This window comes from Siniperca chuatsi, linkage group LG1 (genome assembly GCF_020085105.1).
Source record: "Siniperca chuatsi isolate FFG_IHB_CAS linkage group LG1, ASM2008510v1, whole genome shotgun sequence".
NCBI classification, from domain to species: domain Eukaryota; kingdom Metazoa; phylum Chordata; class Actinopteri; order Centrarchiformes; family Sinipercidae; genus Siniperca; species Siniperca chuatsi.
The window spans coordinates 13,836,622-13,859,663 of NC_058042.1; the positions used below are offsets into that span (position 1 = coordinate 13,836,622).

A 23,042-nucleotide genomic window follows, 5' to 3' on the forward strand; every position below is an offset into this window, starting at 1 on the left:
TACTCATTCAACCGATAGTAAAATTGCATGTTGACTGCCAGGTATTTTAGCAGAACTACAGTAAATTTGTCAGTAACACTATATTTTGCCATGTGTATGTGTGTGCACACAATGCATGAATGTAGCAGATCTATCTGTCATGATACAATGTAATAAAAATCACCTTTTTATTAAAACCACATTTTGCAGTATGCATACAAAAGATACAGAATTAATCCAATAAGCCAACATGGTAAACTTAATTACTTTAGGCATGATCAGAATAAATACATTTCCCTATCTGCTCTATACATAACTAAAATGAGCCCACTGACCCTTGATGTTTTTCCAGAACAGGTAGAAGTTAAAATCAGAGCTGTAAAAGCTATATGCATAAATAATGTAATGTTGTTATACTAACATAACTCCCTTGGTTTTACATCATGTCCTGCTCTTTGTACATTGTACATAAGCCATTTTACAAAGAATTCAAAAACATATCCTTTTAAATGATGAGGTTGTTTGTTTTTCTGTAGAAAGGCACATCTTCAGGTTTTGCTTCCTCATCCTTGTGTCTGGTTCAGTAGTTTTACTCTCAATGTGGCCAGTCGCACTTCCAGGGCTCAGACTTGGGCACTTTGAGACACTTTCCTAACTTCTCACAGCCTGCTGGGGCCCAATTCTGTAAAAAACGGTGGCCATCACAGTAAGCACAGGAATATGAAGTTATCAAAGATATTATTTGTTTACAGGAAGATTTAAAACTATCTTGTAAGAGTTAAGCTGTTTTGTGTCCTGTCCTGTGCCATGAGCCTCTTAGGCTATTAGGTGACCAGTTTCCTGTCCAGTGTTCTTTATGTCTGGTTCTTTTCTAAGTCTTTTCCTCTGGCTTAGCAATAACGTGTATCCTGTCCCTTCATGTTTAAGATTTATCACAAGAAAATGTTTGTTTTATTAGAACAATAACTTAAGTATACATGTTTGGGATCAGTTCATCACTGAGTGGCAATATTACAGACTAGGTTTCACACTGCACAGTTGTTTTGAGTATGTATTTTAATGTTTAATGTTAACCTTGTCAAATTTTAGTTTCTTCTAAATGAAAAACAGGAATGAAAAGGCACTGGAATTCAAATAATGCAATATTCAAAATCGCCTCTATCACAGACAACAATGGAAAGTGTTCACAAAACTGCATTTTCTTCACCCACAAATATGTGAATAATGGCACCAACAGATAATGGCTTGGTTGAGATACAAGATATAAAAATGGATCAGTGGATCCATATTAGCATGACACAGGATAGGATATTATATAACAGGATAGCGCAGCAAACATGATTCATTCTAAACCTACTTAAAATTGTGTTTATTTTCTGCACCACGAGGGGGCAGTGCTATGCCACAAATGAATCCACAGCAGTGTAGTTCACAATTTCTGGTGCTTGAGATGACAAAGCCATTGCTCAATTTGGCCCCTTTAAATAATCCTAAAAGAGATTTTTCTTTTCCCCCTCAAAAGAACAACAACACACACACACACACACACACACACACACACACACACACACACACACACACACACACACACAACCAAGGAGGAAAGGTCCAGATTAAGGTGATAACATGATATTCATTTTGGTGTGAGTTAATAACAGTGATAGACAAATATAAAAATACAAGCAAAATCTGTTGAAGTGGAATATTAATAGTCTGCCGGCTTTATGCAGACTGAAAACAGATAGCAACTGAGAAAATATCTCTATTCAGAGACTTTTATTGATTTAAATATTTTCATAAAGGCTTTATCAATTTCTCGTATGTATTAATTTAACTGATGTACAAGTGTGACGGAGAGAACAGAGAGATAAATTGCAAAAACGCCTGGCTATGAGGGCTGCTGGCCAAAAAGAAACATACAGTATCTGCTGTGAAAACTGAACCGGCTATTTGGCTTTGTTCCACTGCCTCTGGATATAGTGGGAAAAGAGTCAGATGCTACACAGAACAAAGCCTGTTTTCACAACATAATCATTTTGTTTTGCAATTACAATAAAGTGCATCATGAAAGTAAGAGATATATTTATTTAGGTTATGTAAATCTCACCATCACAGCCACATCACACATGTTGAGTTGGGGAATACCAGGCACCAGAGTCTTCTTATGCTGCTCCACAACCGGAGAGATCCTGCTCAGCACATCCTGGTACTCCTTATTCAAAACACTGCGAAAACACAATACACATGGTCACTAAGGCTGCAACTAACATTTAGTTTCATTATCTATTATCTGCTGATTTATTTCTTTTGGACTAATGTCAAAAAAATGTGAAAAAATATTCATCACATTTTCCCTGAGCCTAAGATGTCTTCAGATGTCTTGTTTTGTCTTACCAAAAGTCCAAAACCCAAATATATTCAATATAGAATGATACATAGACAGGCAGCCAATGGGTATTTTTGCTTGAAAAATTACTGAAATGATTAATCAATTTCTAAAATAGTCAATTAGTCAATAGTCAGTGAAAGGCTCACAAACACAGAATACTTTACCACCTGAATTAAAAACAATCAGAATTTAAAGTTTTTAATAAACAAGTAAAACAATGGCTTAAAAAACAACAAAGTGACTGAATGAGTTTGAATCGATCTGCTGGTCGCACGCATATCCAGTTGTTGTTTCCCTATATATTAATTCATAGTGCATTCCCACACTGACACAAATGCACACAGTCCGTTTTGGTTCTGAATATGTTTGGTCCATTTGTTTCAATTGTTTTACTTTGAATTCAAAAGCCTAACATACAACCACACATATGAACACACACGTACACTCTGTGTATTTGTGCAGTGAATGCTTTGCGCACATGTATCAAGTCCAAGCTTTACTCATTATATCAGAGTGGGGACATGCTGTAGCTTTCAACAACAAAAACATAAACACACACACACACACACACACACACACTCACACTGGCTGTCCACTTGGGCACCCTTTGGGAAAGCGCACTCAGCAGGGTGAACTATGTAACCCCTATTCCATCCCCTGTCTCTCAATTACTGCTGTTGGACACCAGTGAGCCTGAGCACCTCTGTGCATTATTATATTCAGTGTGTAAAACACAGGGGCCCTGAAGGCTTTCAAAGGAACGCTGTTCTCAATAGGACCTGTAGGGTTAATGGGCAGTGTGTGTGTGTGTGTGTGTGTGTGTGTGTGTGTGTATTGGGGGGAGTGGGCGTCTGGTGGCGTGACACACGGACAGACAAATATCAGCAGTGCAATTACACCCCTGATACACTCGCCGGCAGCACCTGTGCCAGCCTTCCATCCTCCCTCCACTGCAAACCCAACCCTCTGATTGGCCCCTGGGGAACATGTGCATGTGTGTGAGGTGAAGTGTCAATTAGAGTAATAACCCCAGGCCCTGTCCAGCTCACACCTACCCTCCCTCTTAGATCTCCCACAGGGCAGCAAGGCTTCCTCCATCAGCCAACACCTGCTCCTTTCCTTGATACTCTCAGTCTTTACTTTCCCCTACAATTACTCGACTGGTAGTGCAATTAGTCTCTCTCCTGGTGTGCCACATTTGTCATAAGCTAACAATCTACGCATTGTGACCCTAGCTGATAGGGAAAAACCGGATTACTCCCCTTGGTAAAAAAAAATCAGACATACAGATTAAATTGCTGCAGCAAGTTCTGCTTTCGCCGATCTCGATCAGCAAGAGGGATATTTCATTCCCCTCCTATCTGTGCCTGCTACTCCTTGTTGCGATTCATTTTGTGATAAGTGATGAAGCAACTTAATAGAAATAAATGTAAGGGAGATTTATCTGACTGCTATAAGTATTCAGTTTCTCCATACAAGTCTGCAAGCAAAGCATGCCATGTACTGGGAAAGTTTTCTATTGTTTTGTCTATGCACTGAAAATCTTACAGTGCAGACCTCTAAATCAAAAACTAATAATATCATTTGTTTATGCCCCCTCTGCAAACAAATAATAAAAAGCCCACAGTCAGCACAGCTCATTATCATGATTATAACCCTTAGCCTACTGGTGTGGAGGCAAATTCTGGAATAATAAGCAGGCTGTATGCAAATGTAGTCTTTTGATTTATAATGTATGGCACCCAAGGGGGATGGGGGCATTGCTCAGGTGTGTCACCACTCTGATTACTGATTCATAACACTAGCTGGAACACACACACATACACACACACGCACACACACACACACACACACACACACACACACACACACACACACACACAAACAACCACGCAGTAGCAGAAGGTGGGGGAATTGAGGAGACAATCAAATACATCTGTCCTGCCTACGCCTCCCCTCCACCATCTTCTCCACCGCGGTGGAAATTGAGCACTTCAGTAAGGACTATTGATTGGGGACACAAGAGCTTGGCGGCAGGCAGCAGATGAGGCCAGACTGTGCATGGCTGCCTGCAGTGTTAGGGCTGGGACTATACTCTGGATGACCAAGGCTCAGAGGACCAGAGCTGAGGTATAGGTGGTGAGAAAGTAGGATGTGTTAACCTCAGGGCCTTATGTCACAGAGATGGAGCGAAGTGGAAGGCAGCATAAGGCTTTGAACAAATCCAATGAGGACGCAAACTCACTGAGTTAGGTGGATGCAGACCTGGTTGGGTCTGTGTTTCATCCTGGACAGATGGACCACCAACACAGGCCTTGTCATCCTCCAACTCCAATCAATTTTGCCTGAAATAATGGTATTCCTCTGTTTGTAATCAGTTATAAGACAACTAGAAACTAAAAACTACTATATTTTTGTTCTAAAATTCTCTTCTAGATTGCAGAATTATAATCTACACTTCCTGGGTGACTGGGGATTGTGTGTGTGCTCTTTGCTATATCACAGGCTGCGACAGTAGTGAAGGTATGTGTGCAGACAGGCCCTACATCATCTTAAGTGGCTCTTTAGGTGCAGACAGAGATTAATGATGGTTAGGCAGCCAGTCCAGCTGGGGGACCGAGGAGCACACGGACAAAATGCACACATACACGTGTACACACACACACACACACACACACACACACACACACACACACACACACACACACACACACACACACACACACACACTTAACTAGGATGAAGGAGAACGGTCCCAGTGGATGCAGAGGGACAGCAGCTGAGTTTTGAGAAGTGAGCTGAGGTGCATAGCAGTAGGTGGACAGAGAAATGTAACAAGGGAAAAGGTAAGACAAAAGTTTGGAGAGGAAGGGGACTGAATAGTGCAGATTAGAGAAGATAGAAGAAGAACAACACATGAGCAGTGAAGAGGTCATGCAGCTAGGCGTGTGTGTGGTGGTGGTGGTGGTGGGGGTTTGACCTTGTAGATGAACTCAGTGACCCCACTGAAAAATGAGTGTGCATTTTGGTTCGGATGTTTGTGCACAACTAGCACTCAGTACAACACATGGCTGCATATTGATTGATTTTTGCTTTTTTTATTCTTCCAAGTGAATAGCAAGGCTAAAAGGAGGGCAATTGAAAAACAACATTAATGTTTTATCATCCAATCTCACTTCAGAACTGAAAGGAGTTCGAGCAGGAGGCAAAGAGGAGATAAGACCAGAGCAAAATATGAGAGGCAGAGTTGCAGAAGGCAGAAAAGAAAGGTCAATCAAGGAGGTTTTATGGCAGGAGGGAGCCAAAGCGAACACTGTGCACAAAAGCAATATTCTCTCATGAAAGCGATTTTGAGATTATCTTAATGTATTAGTCACAGTGTCAGCTTTGAGTCATTTTTTGAAAGATCTGAAAGATCACATAAATACTCTATATTGACAGTACACGGTAAAAGACGATGCTCATCTATCTTTGGACCCTTATTTAATAATAGTCTTAGTTCAGCCTTGGCTATCTGTGTCCTCTGGCGTCACTATATCCTCTTGGCGATTTTTAACTCTCCTCTGGGCTGAGGCAGAGACACACAAAACTCCATTAAACAGCACTCGCTCTCAATTTAGACCTGAACAATTTATCACGCAATTTTAACCTGCAGCGGTGCACTGGAGGGTTGAGGGCCTGATAGTGATCTTTAAGGAGCTGTTTGCAATCACAAAGAGAAGGGTGTAATCAGGCGCACTCTGGCTGAGCGGATCAATCCACTGCCTTCTTTTTCATGCCACTGAATCAGCAATGATCTCATACACATTCTGTACTACCAACAGGCAAACTGCCTTCCTATTCTCACCCCTCTCCCGTTCATTTTCCAACATCTCGTCATTTGTTCCTGGTCGACTCCTCTCTCTTTCATTTTTTTCCCCTCGCCTCCCCTCTGGAAATCAGCTGTAAGCAGAGTTTAAGTTTTCAGGGAACTAACCTGATAGGGGACTTTTCCCCAGGATCCCGTCCCAGGTGGAAAATGATTGGCTGCATTGTGTGCTCTTTCTGGTCGTGAGTAGTCACACCTGGGACCTCTTGACCTGGACAAAAGTTGATACCCTGCAAGAGAAAACACACAAAAAGACACAAACCTTTACTAAAACAGCTACATATTGATGTTAATGTTCTTCATTTGCAGCAAATCTCAAGATTGGCTAATAATTCTGGTATTAAAAGGAGGCAGAAATGTTGAGGGCTACCAGATGAATTTTAATCAAGCATACTTCTAATCCGACAGCCAGTTAGGTGTCTTCATCACATTAATGACTTTGCCTCGATTGCACAATGAAGATGTTTAAGAACTTTGTATATGTACAATAATGTAACTCAAGTATATTAAGGATTAGATTAGTGACAGATAAAACGGTATTACTGTCTTTTGAAGGCAACAGTTATAAACAGACTCAGAAAGAGAGTAAAATCTGACATTTGAGGAGGAATGAATGAACCCTTCAGATCAGAAAGATTTTCTCTCTCTCCAAGTATCTGATGTTATTTTACATTCATTTATTTATTTTTAAACCACTGAGAACATTTCACCACTCAGCCCGAGTCCTGTGGCCCCGTCTTCTGTATGTATGCTGGAATAAGACTGCAACCCACATAGGAAAGAGCAGAACGGCCCTGTTTTGACTACAAAGCTCTAATAAAGTAAGTATCAATATCAGCCTTTCTTTACAAGGCAACCTAACAATATATTTGAAGTCAGTCCCACAGGTAAGAAAAAAATATTATATTTGCTTTTACACTTTATGCACCAAATAAGTAAAACTTAAGAAATAAAAACAAAACAAATAAGATCCTTATATCCCATTTTCTCAATAATTATTGATATTTTGCTCTCTGTAATGACTTTTCTTTAACTTCCAGTTTTTTGCCATGGTGTATGTCCAATTTGGTCATTTTAAATTGTCTATATTTGATTCTGTTAAATGTTTTAGTTGAAACATGTGTACACAAGGACTCTCTTAAAAAACTGTACTGAACTCAAAGAGATCTGGGTGTTCAGATTTAGGCTTGCATCCACCTGCTACTCTGAGCTCAATGCTTAATCTCACTGTAGAGAGAGAAGTTATAGAGCCGTTTGTGCAATTGCCTATATTCATATTGTCTTCAAGTCTGTTGTGTTATTTATGCAGCTATTGTTGGTACATCATAAAGGGGTTTGAGTCACTGGCAAAATAGAGGACTTTTCTTCCCCTTCATCTCTCCGCGCCTTTGCTCCTGCTCCGTGACTCCATTTTCATGATCCTGGCAGTGATAGCAGCCTGATTGAGTCACACTCACTCCTCCAAAACCCCCTGGAGATCTGCCCCCTTCTTCACCACACACACACACACACACACACACACACACACACTTTTGATGAGCACAACTAATATTGAGAAAGCATTCATCTGTAAGGCACTGTTGCTGCCCCCCTCTGAGATCGCTCAATGCTCACCTTAAAATACATATAGAAGAGAGAGAAAAAGAGAGAGAGTGAGAAGGATAGATACCCCCCACCCTGCAGAGCCTCCTCTCATCCAGACTTGTTCTGTCTTTTGAAGCCAACAGCTTAAAAATGCAGAAAAGAATAAAAAAAAAAACTCATCCCAGAGAAGCAGCAAGAAAGGCCTGCTGTGTGTATCTCCCTGACTGTGTCTCTTGTACCCAAGACATAACAGCAAGAACCCCATATCTCCCCTGACATTAATGCTATGGATACAACTAGGCTGCTTTCAAACTGGAACAGAGCAGTCGCTATTACAAGATAAAGTGCAGGAGCGTCCAGGGTGGCAGGATGGGTTTTGGAAAGTGAAATATTTGGTGTCTATTTTGATCCAAAGGGGGAAAAGTATGCTTTGGAGGGAGCACACTTTATGTAGATTGTGGCTGAAAATTTAAAACAATATATACTGTAAACATATGTATTTTCTACTTTCTATGACATATTCTATAGACATGTAAACATTTCAGTTGATCTATGGACTATTTACTAAACATTGATTGGTTCCAGAAGGTCTATGTGCTGCACACTGCTGTAATGTATGTTCTTGCTTTTTGTCATAAAGGCAATGAACTAGGTGTTGTTTAGCAGCATTAATGTTAATTGAGTTTCAATCTAGCTCAAGAATCTAGAACAGGAGCTACTGCACAGTCTAGCGCTTGTCAATTTCTGCAACAGAAATGATACAGAAATTGATGAAAGAAGTAACCAGTGTAGGACTAACAGGTGTCAGGGAAACATTTTTCAGTTTTCATTCATCACCTTATGAAGTATTCAACAAGGTTAAAAAAAGCTATTACAGCTGCCATAGAGCCCTTACTGTAGCATAGGTTACTCAGCAATCCAGATACAAAGGAGCCACAGTCATGACAAACTATATTTCGCAATATTAACATCACTACACTGCCTCAAGAGAGTTTGATGAGAGCCATTTAAGCCTTTGAAATTTCTCATTTTCCTCATGGCTGAGCTGCATGAACACAGCCAGGACAGAGCAATACATCTCCCAGCTATTAACCTGTAATTTCGTTCTTCTTCACAGACACACATCTTCCCTTGTTTATTTTTCACCATGGGCCAAGAAAGCCAGATTATATATTAAAGTATTACCAAAGCTGAAGAGCCAGCAGGAAAACGTGATTTTTAGGTTTTATTGGGGTTTTCTGTTGCAAGACAGCTTAAACTAAAGCCTGTAAAGGGATTTTAAGGGTCAGGATAATTTTGAAATGATCATTAATCCATGTTATTCCTACCACAGAAGGCCTAAACAAGGACCTTGAAACATATTTTCCTTCTAAAAGTAATTTTCAAAACATTTCGTGCATAGTCTGACTGTGTGAAACAGCTCAACATGAGTGTACAAGTGAGTTTGTTACATTTTTCATGTTCATAAAATATGCTATGGGTTACATGAGGTGGACAGTTTAGGAATTCAACCATTATCACATGAGGAACATTGGGAACTGAACGTTCCCTTGTAGGAGCTCAACAGTCGCTCCATAAAACACACAGACAGAGATGCACATCTATATGGAGAACCGAACATACATGTGCATGTTTTCTCACGTCCTTTCTCTCTTTCTCATGTACACACACACACACACATACACACACACACACACACCAATCGATAGGCAACTCACAGGCAATCAAACGCCATTATTTGTGAAGTTCCACTTCAGTTCACATGAGTTGATAAAGGAGGCTGCTATTGATTCAGCGGCCCTAAAGGAGAGAGCAATTTAAGTGACCGATGGGGCATAAAACAAACTGGATCACAGGAAAAGCAGAGCCATGGAGGGAGAACAGGAGGACATGTTTTTATGGACAGAGGAGAGAAAGAAAGAAGGACCACACTATTCTGCTTCTCAAGTGTCAAATTTCACATTTCTCCTGATATATTTAATCAGAACCGAGTTGCTGTAATTACGGCCGAAAGATACTGCTGCCATCTGCCTTTCTTTCTTCCTTTTGAGCTCTGTGATGCCAAAAGAACAAGTCTACAGCAGGCAATGTCGGTATGTAAATGGAGAGGAAGAAAATCTCCACTGGAGTTAGAACAAACAAGTCAACTACTTGATGAATGATGTAAGTTCACCGATGTGGGGGCTCTTCATTAATATTCATTACGCTCTGATGTACACAGCAGTCAACTGATGAGCCATTTTCACGATAACACCAACAGTGAAAGTGTTTGTGTGTTTGAGTAAGATTAGGAGAGACAAAGAGGCAGGATGTGGCAGTGCAAATCAAGAAGTGAGGAAACAGAGATGTGAGAGAGTTGGTGTGTTAAAAGGGAGTCTTAACGTTTTTAAACTCCTCCCATGAGTTGCTCCAGGTCCAGTAGTGTGCCTTGTATTGTCCAAACCTCACAGCCATCAGCTCATTCCCACGGTAATAGAAGATTGACCTGTTGAGGATGAGAAGAGGGAGAAACAATGCTCAGATTTCTTTCTTCACAGGTGAATTTGCGCCAAATTAGGCACTCCTCTATTATCTTTTTTCTTGGTATTCTTACACTCTCACTGTTTTCTACCCATTCTCAACATTTTTTCAACAGCCAGTGAAGGAACATGAACTTTCTAACTCCCTAAAAATCACTGAAATCATCAAAAAAATTTAATTCTCCTCACTTGCAAGATAAAGAGTCTACAGCCATACTGGCAGCTCTGTGGGGCTGAGTGTTTTGAGCTAAATGCTAATGTCAGCATGCTAACATGCTCACAATGACAATGTGACAACAACATACTAATGTTTAGCAGGTTTAATGTTTACCATGTTCATCATCTTAGTGTAGCGTGTTAGCATGCTAGCATTTGCTAATTAGCACTAAATACAAAGTACAGCTGAGATTGAAGGGAACATCATTAGTTTTGCAGGTATTTGGTCATAAATCAAAGAATTGGGCATGGCTAAAAATGCTGACTTGTTTACCTCTTGAATGATGAATCTAACACTGCTCTCCCCACTCAGGGATGTGATCATGAACATAAAACACATTCTGAAAATTAAGGGGATCTTGGTCCTAAAGTAATAGCCACAAACATCACAAATGTCTAGCCAGCTGGTAAAATCCTGATAACAGCTAGTGCGTGTACTCACCTGTTTTGGAGTGTGTGTGAGCGGTTTAGCAGGATTGGTGTCAGGTCCAGTCCATCAAGAGTTCTGTCATCAGGAGGGCTGATGCCGGCCAGAGCCAGACTGGTGGTGAACAGGTCCATCACATTGGCCAACTGGAAACTCACCTGTGAAAGGACCAAGAAATTTAAAATACAATATCACTATCTGCAGTATGAGAAGCCACTTCACACAACCTGTGAGTTAGGATTGGAAAAAAGTGAAGAAAAAGAAATGAGGACTGGCCAAGTGTCCTCTCAAGGACTAAAACTCAAAATGGTCCTCATTTGTCCTTGGTAGGTGTATACAACTAGCAATACACACACACACACACACACACATTCAGTTCACAAATCCAGAATGAAGTGTTTTATGCTCCAGGAATACCACAAGCTTGCTCTTGCTGGATTTTCTTCATGACTATGAACATAAGGTAACAATGCATAGTCATGATAGGATGTTTGTATGTGTGGTTGTGTGTACACATGTAGGAATGAGGTGCATTTCTTCAGTCTCCTCTCTAATCTCTGCTTGCAGGTTTATTATAAAAACCTCCAAAATGCCTCTTTTTCTAAATTAGTTTTTTTTGGGGGGGAAGAAGGAGCGAAGAAGAAGAGGAGAGGAAGTAGGGAGAGGACAAGGCCCGGGCAAGCAGGCGGCTGGAGCTGGAGCGAGCTGGTGTTTTATCTCCTTCTCCCAGTCCCAGTGAAAAGCTTTATTTTATTTATAAACTTTGAACTATTTTCAGATAAAATGCCATTTTTTCGCTGTCATCCTTGATCTTCCGTTCCATTCTCTCCTGAGCGAGCCTTAGAGGGAGACGGCACGCTCACAATCAGATAGCGCTATCAGGCCTCTGCAGCTGCACCACCATGTGCCGCTGTGCTCCTATCGGCAGCCAGCACACATACAGACACAGACACACACACAGACACACACACACACACACACAAGCTCCTAAGCACTGAAATGAATTCCCTTTTCTTCTCTATCCACAGAACTAGCCACAGAAAAGGCTTTGCAACGCATTCCATGATCTATCTGCACATCCAGCCACTCCTTCTCGCGCACACACACACACACACACACACACACAAACACTAACAGATTCAGTCCGTCACTTCATTTATCTATTTTTTTTTTTAAATCCCCCTCACACAGACACACACAAGCCATTAAAGAAGACAGGACAAAAGGACACAAGAAGAAGCAAAACTGACATTTAGTTGGTAATAACTTGACCAAAAACCAAAACTTTCAGACTCAGACTGGTCTGATAGAGGAATTTATCTCATGAGTTGCCATCTTTTATTTCCTTCCTTTATTAGCTCTTCCCTCTTTTGCAGCCTACACTGAACTTAATTCTTTCGTCACCCTTTGTTCTTTCTTTTTTTGACTGACTCATCACTCTCTATTAATGTCACATTCTCTTTCTCTCTCTTTCTCACATTTCTTTTAGTGCTGTGAGTGGTGATGTTGGTTATCTGAGGAGGCAGTGCTTCTATCCCCGTCTCTGCCACTCTGCCCGTGTGTCTGCTGCCTGATAAAACACAACAAAAGGGATTTTGACGCTCAACAACATTGTTGGGCCGACACCCCACCCACCTCCCCATCTTTGTTCCTACATCCACCACTCCTGATCATCCTCCTCCCCCCACCGAGGCATTGGCAGAATGCTGAATCTGCACCTGCTTCAGACCAACCATGCTCCTTCATTCCAATACACCTCCTTTAATCCTCCTAAATATCAGTGAATGACAAATTGACAACAATTTCCTGCACATTCACAGTTAAATTAGTTTCATCACTCAGATGCATCCACAGATAACAGGTTTTTTGTCTGTTAAAGAGTTGTGGAAATACACACGGAAGAGGTCTTTCTATCACCAGTCCCCCAAAAACTCTTGATGCTGCAAAGATGCATATGTGCTCAGTCGGTGCAATAAACCTGCTGAAATCCCCTTTTAACAAAGGCTTGCATGGTTGTTTGTTGTCTCCAGTATTTTGCTCCAAGAGCTTATGGACTTTTCCATGCACAGATCAACAGAGAGTTCAGAAGACTACAAATAAGAGAGGGGGCAACCCTGTGCCTAGTCTGTCCTCCGTCCCAAGCAGCACAGAATAATAAATCCAGAGCTGTGGAGTACAGTAGCTCCAACAAAGCAGCTTTGTCATCACAACCCCAGAGAGCTTCAGGGAGGATCTATTGACCCTCGTTCTCACAGCCAAGCCACAGCTGCAAATATCACACACACACACACACACACACACACACGTGTTTTGTGATGTTCTGCGTTGGTAGTAATGTTATTTACATCTGTGTCTCTTCTGCTGGTCTAGAAAGTTATCTGTCACATATACAACTAATCTAACATATATATAAAGCATGCATATATATGTAGGCATATAGAATCAAACAGAAATTACTCAGACATTTATACACAGACACATTGGTTAATTATAATGTGGCACAGTTTTTGCGAACACAGCATCGTTCCTGGCAGTGTGGCATGGCCAGCGTCTTTAGCACTCCTCCTTTTCTCTTTCTACACCAGCCACCTCTTTTACTTCTTCCTTGCGCACCCCCCCCAACCCCTCCGTTCCTTTATCCTGAACGCCTGGCATATTCAGATACTGAAGTCCTCATTACAGCTCAATCCAACCTCAGCAAACACACAAACAGATTAGCCGCTTAAGACGCTCCCAATCCCCCTCTCCCTCGCTACTCTGCTGTGCTATCAGGCCCCAGCACACCCCTGTGAGATGAGCCAGGGGCAAGGCTTACTGCAGACTGCAGCCTCCGCTCGCTCCTCCACCAAATCCCTCTGCGTCACAGCCCCGTGTCACAGCTGCCCCTAATACAATTAAAAGTCATTTGCAGAACGCACAGGCTTAGAGGATCACAGTGTGGGTGGGGGGTTAAATTGGGGAGGAGGAAGGAGGAAATAGAGAGAATTTGGGGCATTAATTCGACCCAAAGATATTTGAGGCAACAGTGGAAAAAGCGCCCACACGCTTCGTGGCCGCAATCACATGGTTTATCTTTACTGTTTCTGGAGTTCAATCACTCAATAGAAGTTACGGCGCTAATAGATCAGAGTGTGCACATGTAAAGTGGTAAATGATACACGAATTAAACAAAAAGCGACAATCATTCAAAAGAGAGGATTAGTGAAATAATTATTCCTTTACTCTCAACCTGTTTTACAGTCCTGTACTTCGCCTGCAGCTTTACAGAGAACATTTCAGCTCCTAGTACCTGATAATAGGCAGAACATTAGAGAGCAACAGTGCTTAGAAGAAAAGAAAAACTGGCTCTGGATCTGGAGTATAGTCTAGTCTCTGGAGAAGATGGTAGGGAGTGAGTGAATGATTGTCTTGGATTTTTTTGGAGGCTTTATTTGGTAAAAGCTTTAAATCACAGGGGTTATTCTCACCACGCCCGCTTTGATGTGTCCAGGCCACCAGGCAATGGCAGGCTCCCTCATGCCCCCTTCAAAGGTGGTCTCCTTCCCGCAGAGGAATGGGCCGTTGCTGCCACCTGAGGAATCAGAAGCACAAAAACACATAAATCTATGTGTCAAATCTCACACACAAACACACACACACACACACACACACACACACACAGGACAGAACCAACTGTGTGTGGGTGTGTGTGTGCATTTGAATTGCCTACTTTTACTATTGAGTGCCTACTTTCGTTTGGGCCAGACATTAGAGCAGCTCCGTTGTCTGAGGTGAAGAAGACAAAGGTATTATTTTCTATGCCCAGAGTCTGCAGCCATGACAAGATCTGACCGACGCTGTAGTCTAGCTCCATCACTGCATCACCATACCTACAGAACACAGACAATCACAGCTTTAGTCATTCCCCATGAGAAATACATTAATTTATAACTTTATGCATCTGCTGGATTGTGTGTCAATAAAAGAGTCAGTAAGGGAGGATATAATGTACCGGCCTCGCTGGCTCTTCCCTAGGAAGCGTTTAGAGGCATAGACAGGGGCGTGAGTGGCATCGGCTGCCCAGTAGAGGAAGAAGGGCCGCTGGGCCTCAGTCTGACGGAGTATGAAGTCAAGACCTTCCTGTAGAGGTGGGAGGTGTGAGTGACAACACTGTCACTGCAGAAGTCAAACCACTTACTGCAGCTTCATTCACAGTACTGCTGTCAAGCTGTATATAATAAATAACCTCTTTCTAACTTGCATACCACATACTAAATCTAACCATGTTTTGAGTATGTAATACACTCCAGTTTATCAGAATCAAATCAGAATCAGAATCAGCTTTATTGGCCAGGTATGTGTGCACATACAAGGAATTTGACTGTTTTTTCTTTGCTCTCAATGTACAGTACATACACAGAAATAGACATAAATACAGCTAAAAGGACAAGTTCAACAAGTCAAACAAACATTAAGCTACTATGTACAAAGATATATATATATTTATATATTTTTTTAAGTATAAAAACAACAACAGTAACATTTGTAAACAGTAAGACAATTAGTGCAATGGTGCAGAGTGCAAATGGTGCTGAAATATATATGATTTATTTAACAGGTTGCTTTATATACATGAGGTAGGTGGATATGACGGTATATACAATATGCTCAGTGTGCGTAGATTTAAAAATGATAATATTTACATAAACAATGAGATAAATGTAGGTACTCCGAAATAAAAGTAATGTAGTCTCATACAACAGTCCTGCAGTAAACATAAACTTCATGAAGGTTATTGTTTTTAGTTTTTGATTTAACTGTTTTAGAGAGGTGTTGATTCAACTTCATGTCAGGCTGCAGTTTGTGGTGCTGCTGAATTGTGTCGTTATACTGAGAGGAATTTCTGACATTTTGTCCACCCCATTAACATCAACAAGGGTAGAGTAAATATTAGCAACACCTCTCAGTATAAAGAGTTTCAACAAAAAAGGGAACATTGTAATGGATTTGTTGCAGGGCTGTTGTACTACACTGCATTAGTTTTAGCTGGGTGTACCTAAGTAAGTGGCATCTGAAAAAAAAATACAGAATTAAGTTTACTTTGAAAAGTCACCATTTATAGACTAATAAATGGGGAAGCACTTTACAGGCAATATGTGAAATTTTCTATTTTCAACTTTTATTGTTTTAAAGCAGCAGCTCAGTTGACACGCCTTACAGTTAGTACAAAATATATTATATTTACTTTTACATACTAACTGTCAAAACAGTGCTAAGCAAAAATTACTTCATTGTGTATACCTTATAGTATTGGATATAGAACTGAAATATTTTACTACTTTTTTTGCAATGCTATCACATGCATGTCCTGTGAGTCAAACTTCTGTATTTCTGCTGCTGGCAAAACCAGTTTTAACATCCAGAAAAATAAGCTGGTATTTCAAAGTTTTGCCTTAGTTTAATTTACCAAACAATCAGCCACGTTAATAACTGTGCTACTGAAACCAGTTTAGCCCTACAAGACATGCTAATATGAGAGCTCTACTTGACAGATCCATCCTCTTCTTGTGATGACATATTACATCTCTCAAGCATGCAGTGTGCCTCTGCAGGCTGCTTTTGATCCCTTTAGGAACAGAATTGGAGGGACTGACTGAAGCACAGATAATCAAGACGAGTGTGTGCAAAAGTCAACAATCCACTTTTGCTGGTGAAAAGCAGGGTGATGATCAAAGGCCAAAATCAAGCTTTAATTGCACTTTTAATTTGTTAAATAGATGATTTATGTTTTTGTGCTTTTATGTTATGGTGAGCCAAAAACAATGTTTCCCTCTGGTGGACAACAAAGCTGAATTCTATTCTATTTCATTCTATTCTATTCTATTATTTGCTTTACAAAGGAAACTGTGAAACAAAATTGGGTGTACCTGACATACTCCGCTCCACTGAAAGGGTTGTATCATCTGAGATAGAGACAGCCTTAGAAAGGACAGGTGAGCCTTAACTTACCAGCAAGTAGATCTGTGTGAGGTTAGACTCTCCAGTCTTCCTGTCAATCTTAAACTCCTCATAGAATCTGGAAAACAAGTGGGTTGACATAATTCATTAAATAAACCTTCATTATTAGGTAGCCAACATCTCATCTGAATACCTGCTGAGGTCACACCATGCCACCTCTCCTCTAAATCTGCCTCTAAATTGACCGAAAATACTGTAGACAATATCATTAAGACAATGGAGGCAAATTTCCCTCTTGCGGACTGTGTTTGCGGGAGATTTTGGTGAAAGACATATTTGGGATGTCTCAGCAGAGCTGAGCAGAGGGAACTGTTATGAGGTGTTGCTGAAGCATGGCGCGGCGAGCAGAGAAGCAGTGACAGGCATCTCTTTTTCTTATGCTTCACTTCCTCCAGGTGTCTCTGCATAGAGCCAACGCAACTTGGCGTCTCTTGAGGGCGTGTGTGTCTATGTGTATACGTATCTATGTGTGTGTGTGTTTGTCTGTCCAGGGCCCAGATATGCAGCACTGATTAAACCCACAGCTAAGCGAAAAACACGCCCGGCTGCCAGTTCCAATGACCCTGAATACACATATGGCTGTTTTGGGGAAAACAAATGGGCGGAAAATGGAATACACAAGCACAGCTGGTACAGAGAAGGAAGAGGAGCGGAGACACTCAACTCATCCAGAGGAGCAGCCAGCCAAACTATTCCAATGAGTCATGGGAAAAGAAGATTTTATAGATTTTCAGCCTCTGTTTCTGTCTGCTGTTGTGTATATATCTGAGTGCTCGTGTTTGATACTACCTGCCAACCATCTCAGAGTTGTTGTAGACAGGGATGTTGGGTTTGATGCTGCTATTGTAGGGGCCAAAATGGCAGTTTGGTGCACCAAACCATTCATCAAAACCATTCTCCAGAGGCAAGTACTGTGGTCTGTGGCCCAGATGCCTGTAGTCACAAACAAAGTGCACCCAGACTGTAAGATCAATGTGACTGAAACATCATTCAACATTTTTGCAAATTTAAATTCAGACCATTACTACAAATCACATATATGGGTGCTACTATACACCATTTTCGAAAGCACAACATACTTATTTTGATGTTTGATTGCATTTAATACCTTCAGGCTGTCATTGGTTTCTATTCACTTCAGTACAATATGTAAAACAACTTGCAGAGGCTTGAAACTTCACGACAGGTACATAATCTATCACAACAAAATTGTGTATTTGGTGGTAAAATTGTGAAGATTTTTTTAAATAAGTAATCATTTCTTGGTGCATTAATACAGAGCAAAAACAAAAGGCAGATAACATTGTGTGTGATACATTATCTATCTCAAACAATGAATTAAATTATTAATTAAAATTATTGTATACTGTCTAAAATGGCCATCATTAAAGTATACCTGATTTGTAATAAATTGGCTAATAAAACATGCAAATGCATTGGTCCATTAATAATTAATGGAATCATTTAAAAATGCATACAAAAATTATAAATATAAATTAGAAAAAAATTCTATTCATTTATTTTACCTTTACTTTCCCACCAACATTGAAAGACATGTTGATAGTGGTGATCCACACTGGATCAGAATGTTAATTCATAGTCATGGATTGCATTTATATAAACCGGATTGCATTTATATAATGCTTTATGCAAATCGCTTTACAATTTGCCTCTCAGTCACGCATTCACACACACTCACAAACATAAAAGGCAGAAGCAATTTGCGGTTGGGTGTCTTGCTCAAGGACACTTCAGCATGTGGACAGGAGGAGTCAGGGATCAAACTGGCCCGCTCTGCCTCCTGAGCCACAGCCACCATCACCAGTCATCATCAGCATAACCTCTAAAACTGCAGAAACCTCTAAAAACCTGGATTAAAGAAAGATAAAAAGCTCACCACTTGCCAACTATCTTGCTGATGTAGCCCTTTTTCTTCAGAATCTGGGGTAACAAAATCTCATCCTTAGAGATTCCTCCCACTATCTCCTGTGGTGTGTATGCTATAAAAAGGTCAAAATTTAGTGTACAAAACTTTCCATGACTTTATTGCACACTGTACATTACAGACTAAGTAATGAGAAAACCTGCAAGAAATTATTTGCAGCTGGATAATTTGCAGAGTAAGGATATACTGAGAGTGTACCGTTTCTGGCGTGGGCATTAGTGGTGTAGAAACCGTTCCTGACAGGCAGCCTCCCGGTGAGAAGTGCAGCTCTGGCTGTCGTTAAAATGATAGAAAAAAGTCATTAGGATTTCTGTATGTTGGTCTTCCAAATGCTTTTTTACTGGCAAACAAATAGAGTCAAGTGTGCTCTAGTCCTCTTCCCGGCACCAATGTCACATACATTGGAGATTACAAATTAATTTGCCAAACTCGTAAAGTACTTTGGTTAAATTCTTAAATTCAGCACTTGTACTTTATTGTCGTAGTTAATAAAAACCAGGATTGCTGTGTCTTGCATCTCAGTTTTGATGAGTACATCAAAATCTTTCATCTTTTTGAGAATTTGTTTCCTGTAACTACCTAGACCAAAACCGTTTATTTATTAACTTCTATTAATGTTGTGATTCAACTCAATTATGTACACTAATCACTGCTGTCAGGTGACAACATGTTTTTCTTCTTTTTGAAGAAAAACATCTTTTCAGCTGGACTATCGGGCATTTCTAAAGTTTATCAGCAGGGTTTTTATGCCTTCAGTTAAGTTACCTAAAAACATGAAAAAGACCAAGCTGGAGTTTAAAGGCTTCTCACAACAGTGATGTTACGATCCCTGCTTTCCTGCATAGAATTAGGCTACTGTAACATATTGTACTCTGTTTTGCATGTTATACTTAAATCAGGGAATGTGCAAGCTTAATTTTAGCAAATAACAAGTGTTGTTCTGTGGTAGGTCAAGTGTATTAACTTTCAATAATCAGGTGTCCTTCCAACATTTTAATGATGTGACAATAAAAACACAAGTAGAGATAAAAGGCTGCAACTGTAATTAGAAATTATTCTAACATCTTGCAAAACAGGAACTGCTGGTTCCGGTTCTGATTTACAACATTTTCAGCATACTCACATGGGGAGCAGAGCGGGTTGGCAGTGTAGAAATTTGGAAGCAGCATACCCTGAGCAGCCATGGCATCCAGGTTGGGGGTCTCTCTAGAAGGCTGGCCAAACACCCCCAAGTCCCCCCAACCCATCTGAAGAGCAGAGGGAGAGAGTGAAGAGTTCATTAACAAGTCCTGCCTATACATTCACACCCAGAAAGGTAAAACACACACACCAGCACAGGCATGGACACAGGCTGCAATGTTAAATGAGATGTACAGTTTCAGAGGGCACTCCTAAGAATCCACAAACAGAAAACAAAGACAGAGAGCATGAAAGGGACAGAGAAACATATTTTGAGCTCTCAAACTCATTCACTGCTCAAACAGAACTGTGCTGCTGATGAACTGAAGTAACAAGGACACATGCAAAAAAGAGAAAATAACTTACGTCATCCATGAGCATGATGATAATGTTTGGAGATGAAACATTTGGTGGTTTTTCTGTCAAGGAACAACATATTACTGCACAAAAGAGTGTTAGAGTTAAAGTAGACATCACTCGCATTGCTATGCTGTAGTCATATGAGCATCAACTTCGAGGAAGTGGTTTGTTTGCCTTCGTGCTGGTCTTCAGCGCAACACTTGCGCATACACAGTAGAGTTTGGAGGTGTTTGCTTGAATGAATGTAGGCATTGAATTCCTTTTTAGCTTAATCGATTTTTATTTCGTTGACTTACGAATGTACTAGCATTATATATCAGGATTAAATCATTAAACTGTAAATAACCGTAAAATTATTCATTGATATTTGATGCATTCAGGGACTTGTAAATGTTGTACGTGCAACATAGAATTCGAAATAGGTCGAAGAAAGAATAAATGGACCGTGTAACAAAATACCTTTGACCGAATAAAAGTACAAACTTACAATATAAATAAGTTATATGCCTAATACGGCTAAAACACACGTGTGTATAATATATAAAGATCAGGCACTCTTCTGTTGGGCCACTTTTCTAACAGCACCTGAATGCAGCATATCACGTGACAGCATCTGACAGCTCAGAGAAGGAACACTAATATGGCGGTGTGCATAGCAGTGATCGCAAAAGAGGTAATGCTTGCTGTTGTTAAATGTCCCAGGTTTTATCTACAGCCTGTTTTTAATGTTAAAATATTTTCCTTATTCTTATAATCGTCTCTAAGCAAATGTCAGCGTTCTCTGTATACCAGAAGGTCCAGCAGGTTGAAATACCCAAACAGAGCTAACGTTAATAGCTAACAACATTAGCATTATTTTAGGCTGGCTGCTGTTACAATTTGCCACATCGTTGATGAGATTTTGTGGTTCAGACGCGGTGCTTTTAACAGGTTCGTTATTGTATGTCTGCACTCTTTTATGTCCTTTCCCAGAATTACCCACTGTATATCCGCAGTGTGGCCACTCAAAATGAACTGAAGTTTCACTACACAGTGCACACCTCTCTGGATGTGGTGGAGGAGAAGATCTCAGCAGTGGGCAAATCTTTGGGGGACCAGAGAGAGCTCTACCTGGGTCTGCTCTATCCCACTGAAGACTACAAAGTGTATCCTTGTTTTTTTTAAAGGTTAAGGGTTAGGAAAACCCACAAGACAAGTGCTCCAAGTGCCTGACTCATATTTTAATTAGAACATCTTTCTTTTACAGGGTTTGTGATCTAAGGTTGATTATCCTTTTAACAAGATTGCATCGTTATTACATCTGAAGGACATAACTAAATGAACACACCTCTATTAATCAAGGAAGATGCTGCCTTTATATATGCCCATATTCCCAGATACGTAGACCATTGCATTTATCTTGTTGTCGTAGAATGGTTTTAGTCTGGATGTTGAGTGTATGACACTTATTAATATATATGCTATAAAATAAAATAAAAATTTTAGTCAGTGGACCAGGAATCCCTGCACATACTGTAAATAGTATGTAAACATACTGTAATAGTACAGGGAAAACCGAATATCCTTAACAAGTAAACTAGATATGGGTATGTAACCAACTCCAAGGTGAAATTTGTCATTGTTGTGGACTCGTCAAATACATCATTACGGGACAATGAAATTAGAAGTGTAAGTTGATCCTATTGCATATCTAATCATAATCAAATGCAGCCCAACAAGCAAAAATTTCCAAAAGCTACATTTGTGTTATTTAATACACATCTACAAACTTTGTTCTGTCAGGATGTTGATCTAGTTATACAGTTTGTATGCAAGTGCTGAATTATAACTTGTTGCCCTATGCCTCAGCTTAGATTTTAAGAACCAAAAGAAAAGTGATATCTCAGTCTCCCACAATGTGTTTCACCGTAATGATTAGATGGTAAAATGTATGTAAGCTAATTCCAGAAAAGCTTCTACAATATTGTTGTATGTTCTAAGAGCGGTGCAGATATCTGGGCAACTTGGTAATCCTGCCCCTAGTACTGAATCCTTACCACACACACAGATCATGTTTTATATAAAGAATTATCAAGGAACCTGAATTAAGGTTGAGCATGCACATATACATGACCCCACAATGCAATTGATGTGCTTGTTCATTTGTAACTTTTTTTTTTTTTTTTTTTTTTTTTTTTTTTTTAAAGTTTAACATCAGAACTTGTTCTATTCCAGATGTTCAGAAAATTACACAACTCTTTTACTGACGTAATGTGCAACCCGTTCCACAGTCCTGGGGACCCCATTCAGTCCAAGTGAGTTTATTCTTGTGACACTTGATATTCAAAAAGATTTGTATCAATATTTTCCTTATTTAATTGATGACCCATCATTCTCCAGGGCTTTCGATGGCATCGTATCTGGAATGATGGTGCAAACTGGCTGACATCCCTTCCACTCCTTCTGAGCCTCCACTGTACAGAACACCCCTTATCCTATTTTTTTGTTTACATGTTGCCTTGATCATTAAAATTCATAAGTAATAAAACTGAATTATTGTTGCACATCACTGCAGGTGTGTCATTTTACTACAAATGGAG

The 23,042-nt window shown here is 40.2% G+C and overlaps 2 protein-coding genes across 3 annotated transcripts; one reads left to right on the forward strand and one right to left on the reverse strand.

Annotated features, from left to right (window-relative positions):
• Window positions 1–137: 137 nt before the first annotated feature.
• galns (galactosamine (N-acetyl)-6-sulfatase) lies at window positions 138–20,674 on the reverse strand. The gene is made up of 14 exons (XM_044205943.1): window positions 20,470–20,674; window positions 20,048–20,171; window positions 19,123–19,197; window positions 18,877–18,979; window positions 17,769–17,912; window positions 16,971–17,037; window positions 14,974–15,101; window positions 14,712–14,851; window positions 14,450–14,553; window positions 10,998–11,140; window positions 10,203–10,305; window positions 6,345–6,466; window positions 2,087–2,204; window positions 138–661 (listed from the first exon to the last, which is right to left on the reverse strand). The coding sequence occupies exons 1-14, from the start codon at window positions 20,584–20,586 to the stop codon at window positions 575–577; spliced, it is 1,575 nt and encodes a 524-aa protein (XP_044061878.1). The 5' UTR covers window positions 20,587–20,674; the 3' UTR covers window positions 138–574.
• trappc2l (trafficking protein particle complex subunit 2L) lies at window positions 20,221–23,011 on the forward strand. 2 transcript variants are annotated; one of them, XM_044206109.1, is made up of 5 exons: window positions 21,040–21,136; window positions 21,436–21,608; window positions 22,044–22,131; window positions 22,678–22,757; window positions 22,843–23,011. In XM_044206109.1, the coding sequence occupies exons 1-5, from the start codon at window positions 21,104–21,106 to the stop codon at window positions 22,886–22,888; spliced, it is 420 nt and encodes a 139-aa protein (XP_044062044.1). In that variant the 5' UTR covers window positions 21,040–21,103; the 3' UTR covers window positions 22,889–23,011. The 2 variants fall into 2 exon arrangements, with proteins under 2 accessions (XP_044062053.1, XP_044062044.1); XM_044206118.1 differs by lacking the exons at window positions 22,044–22,131; window positions 22,678–22,757 and adding an exon at window positions 20,221–20,239 and having other exon boundaries at window positions 21,046–21,136.
• The last annotated feature ends 31 nt before the right edge of the window (window positions 23,012–23,042 follow it).

Excerpts from the sequence above, each read along its gene's own strand:
- galns (XM_044205943.1), bottom strand. The coding sequence starts at position 20,586 with ATGCGAGTGATGTCTACTTTAACTCTAACACTCTTTTGTGCAGTAATA. Across the intron at positions 15,102-16,970 it reads TCACACAGATCTACTTGCTG|GAAGGTCTTGACTTCATACT; the intron begins GTAAGTTAAGGC and ends CCACCTCTACAG. Across the intron at positions 6,467-10,202 it reads CATGGGAGGAGTTTAAAAAC|GGTATCAACTTTTGTCCAGG; the intron begins GTTAAGACTCCC and ends TTTCTCTTGCAG.
- trappc2l (XM_044206109.1), top strand. The coding sequence starts at position 21,104 with ATGGCGGTGTGCATAGCAGTGATCGCAAAAGAG. Across the intron at positions 21,609-22,043 it reads CCCACTGAAGACTACAAAGT|ATATGGGTATGTAACCAACT; the intron begins GTATCCTTGTTT and ends CAAGTAAACTAG. Across the intron at positions 22,132-22,677 it reads GGGACAATGAAATTAGAAGT|ATGTTCAGAAAATTACACAA; the intron begins GTAAGTTGATCC and ends GTTCTATTCCAG.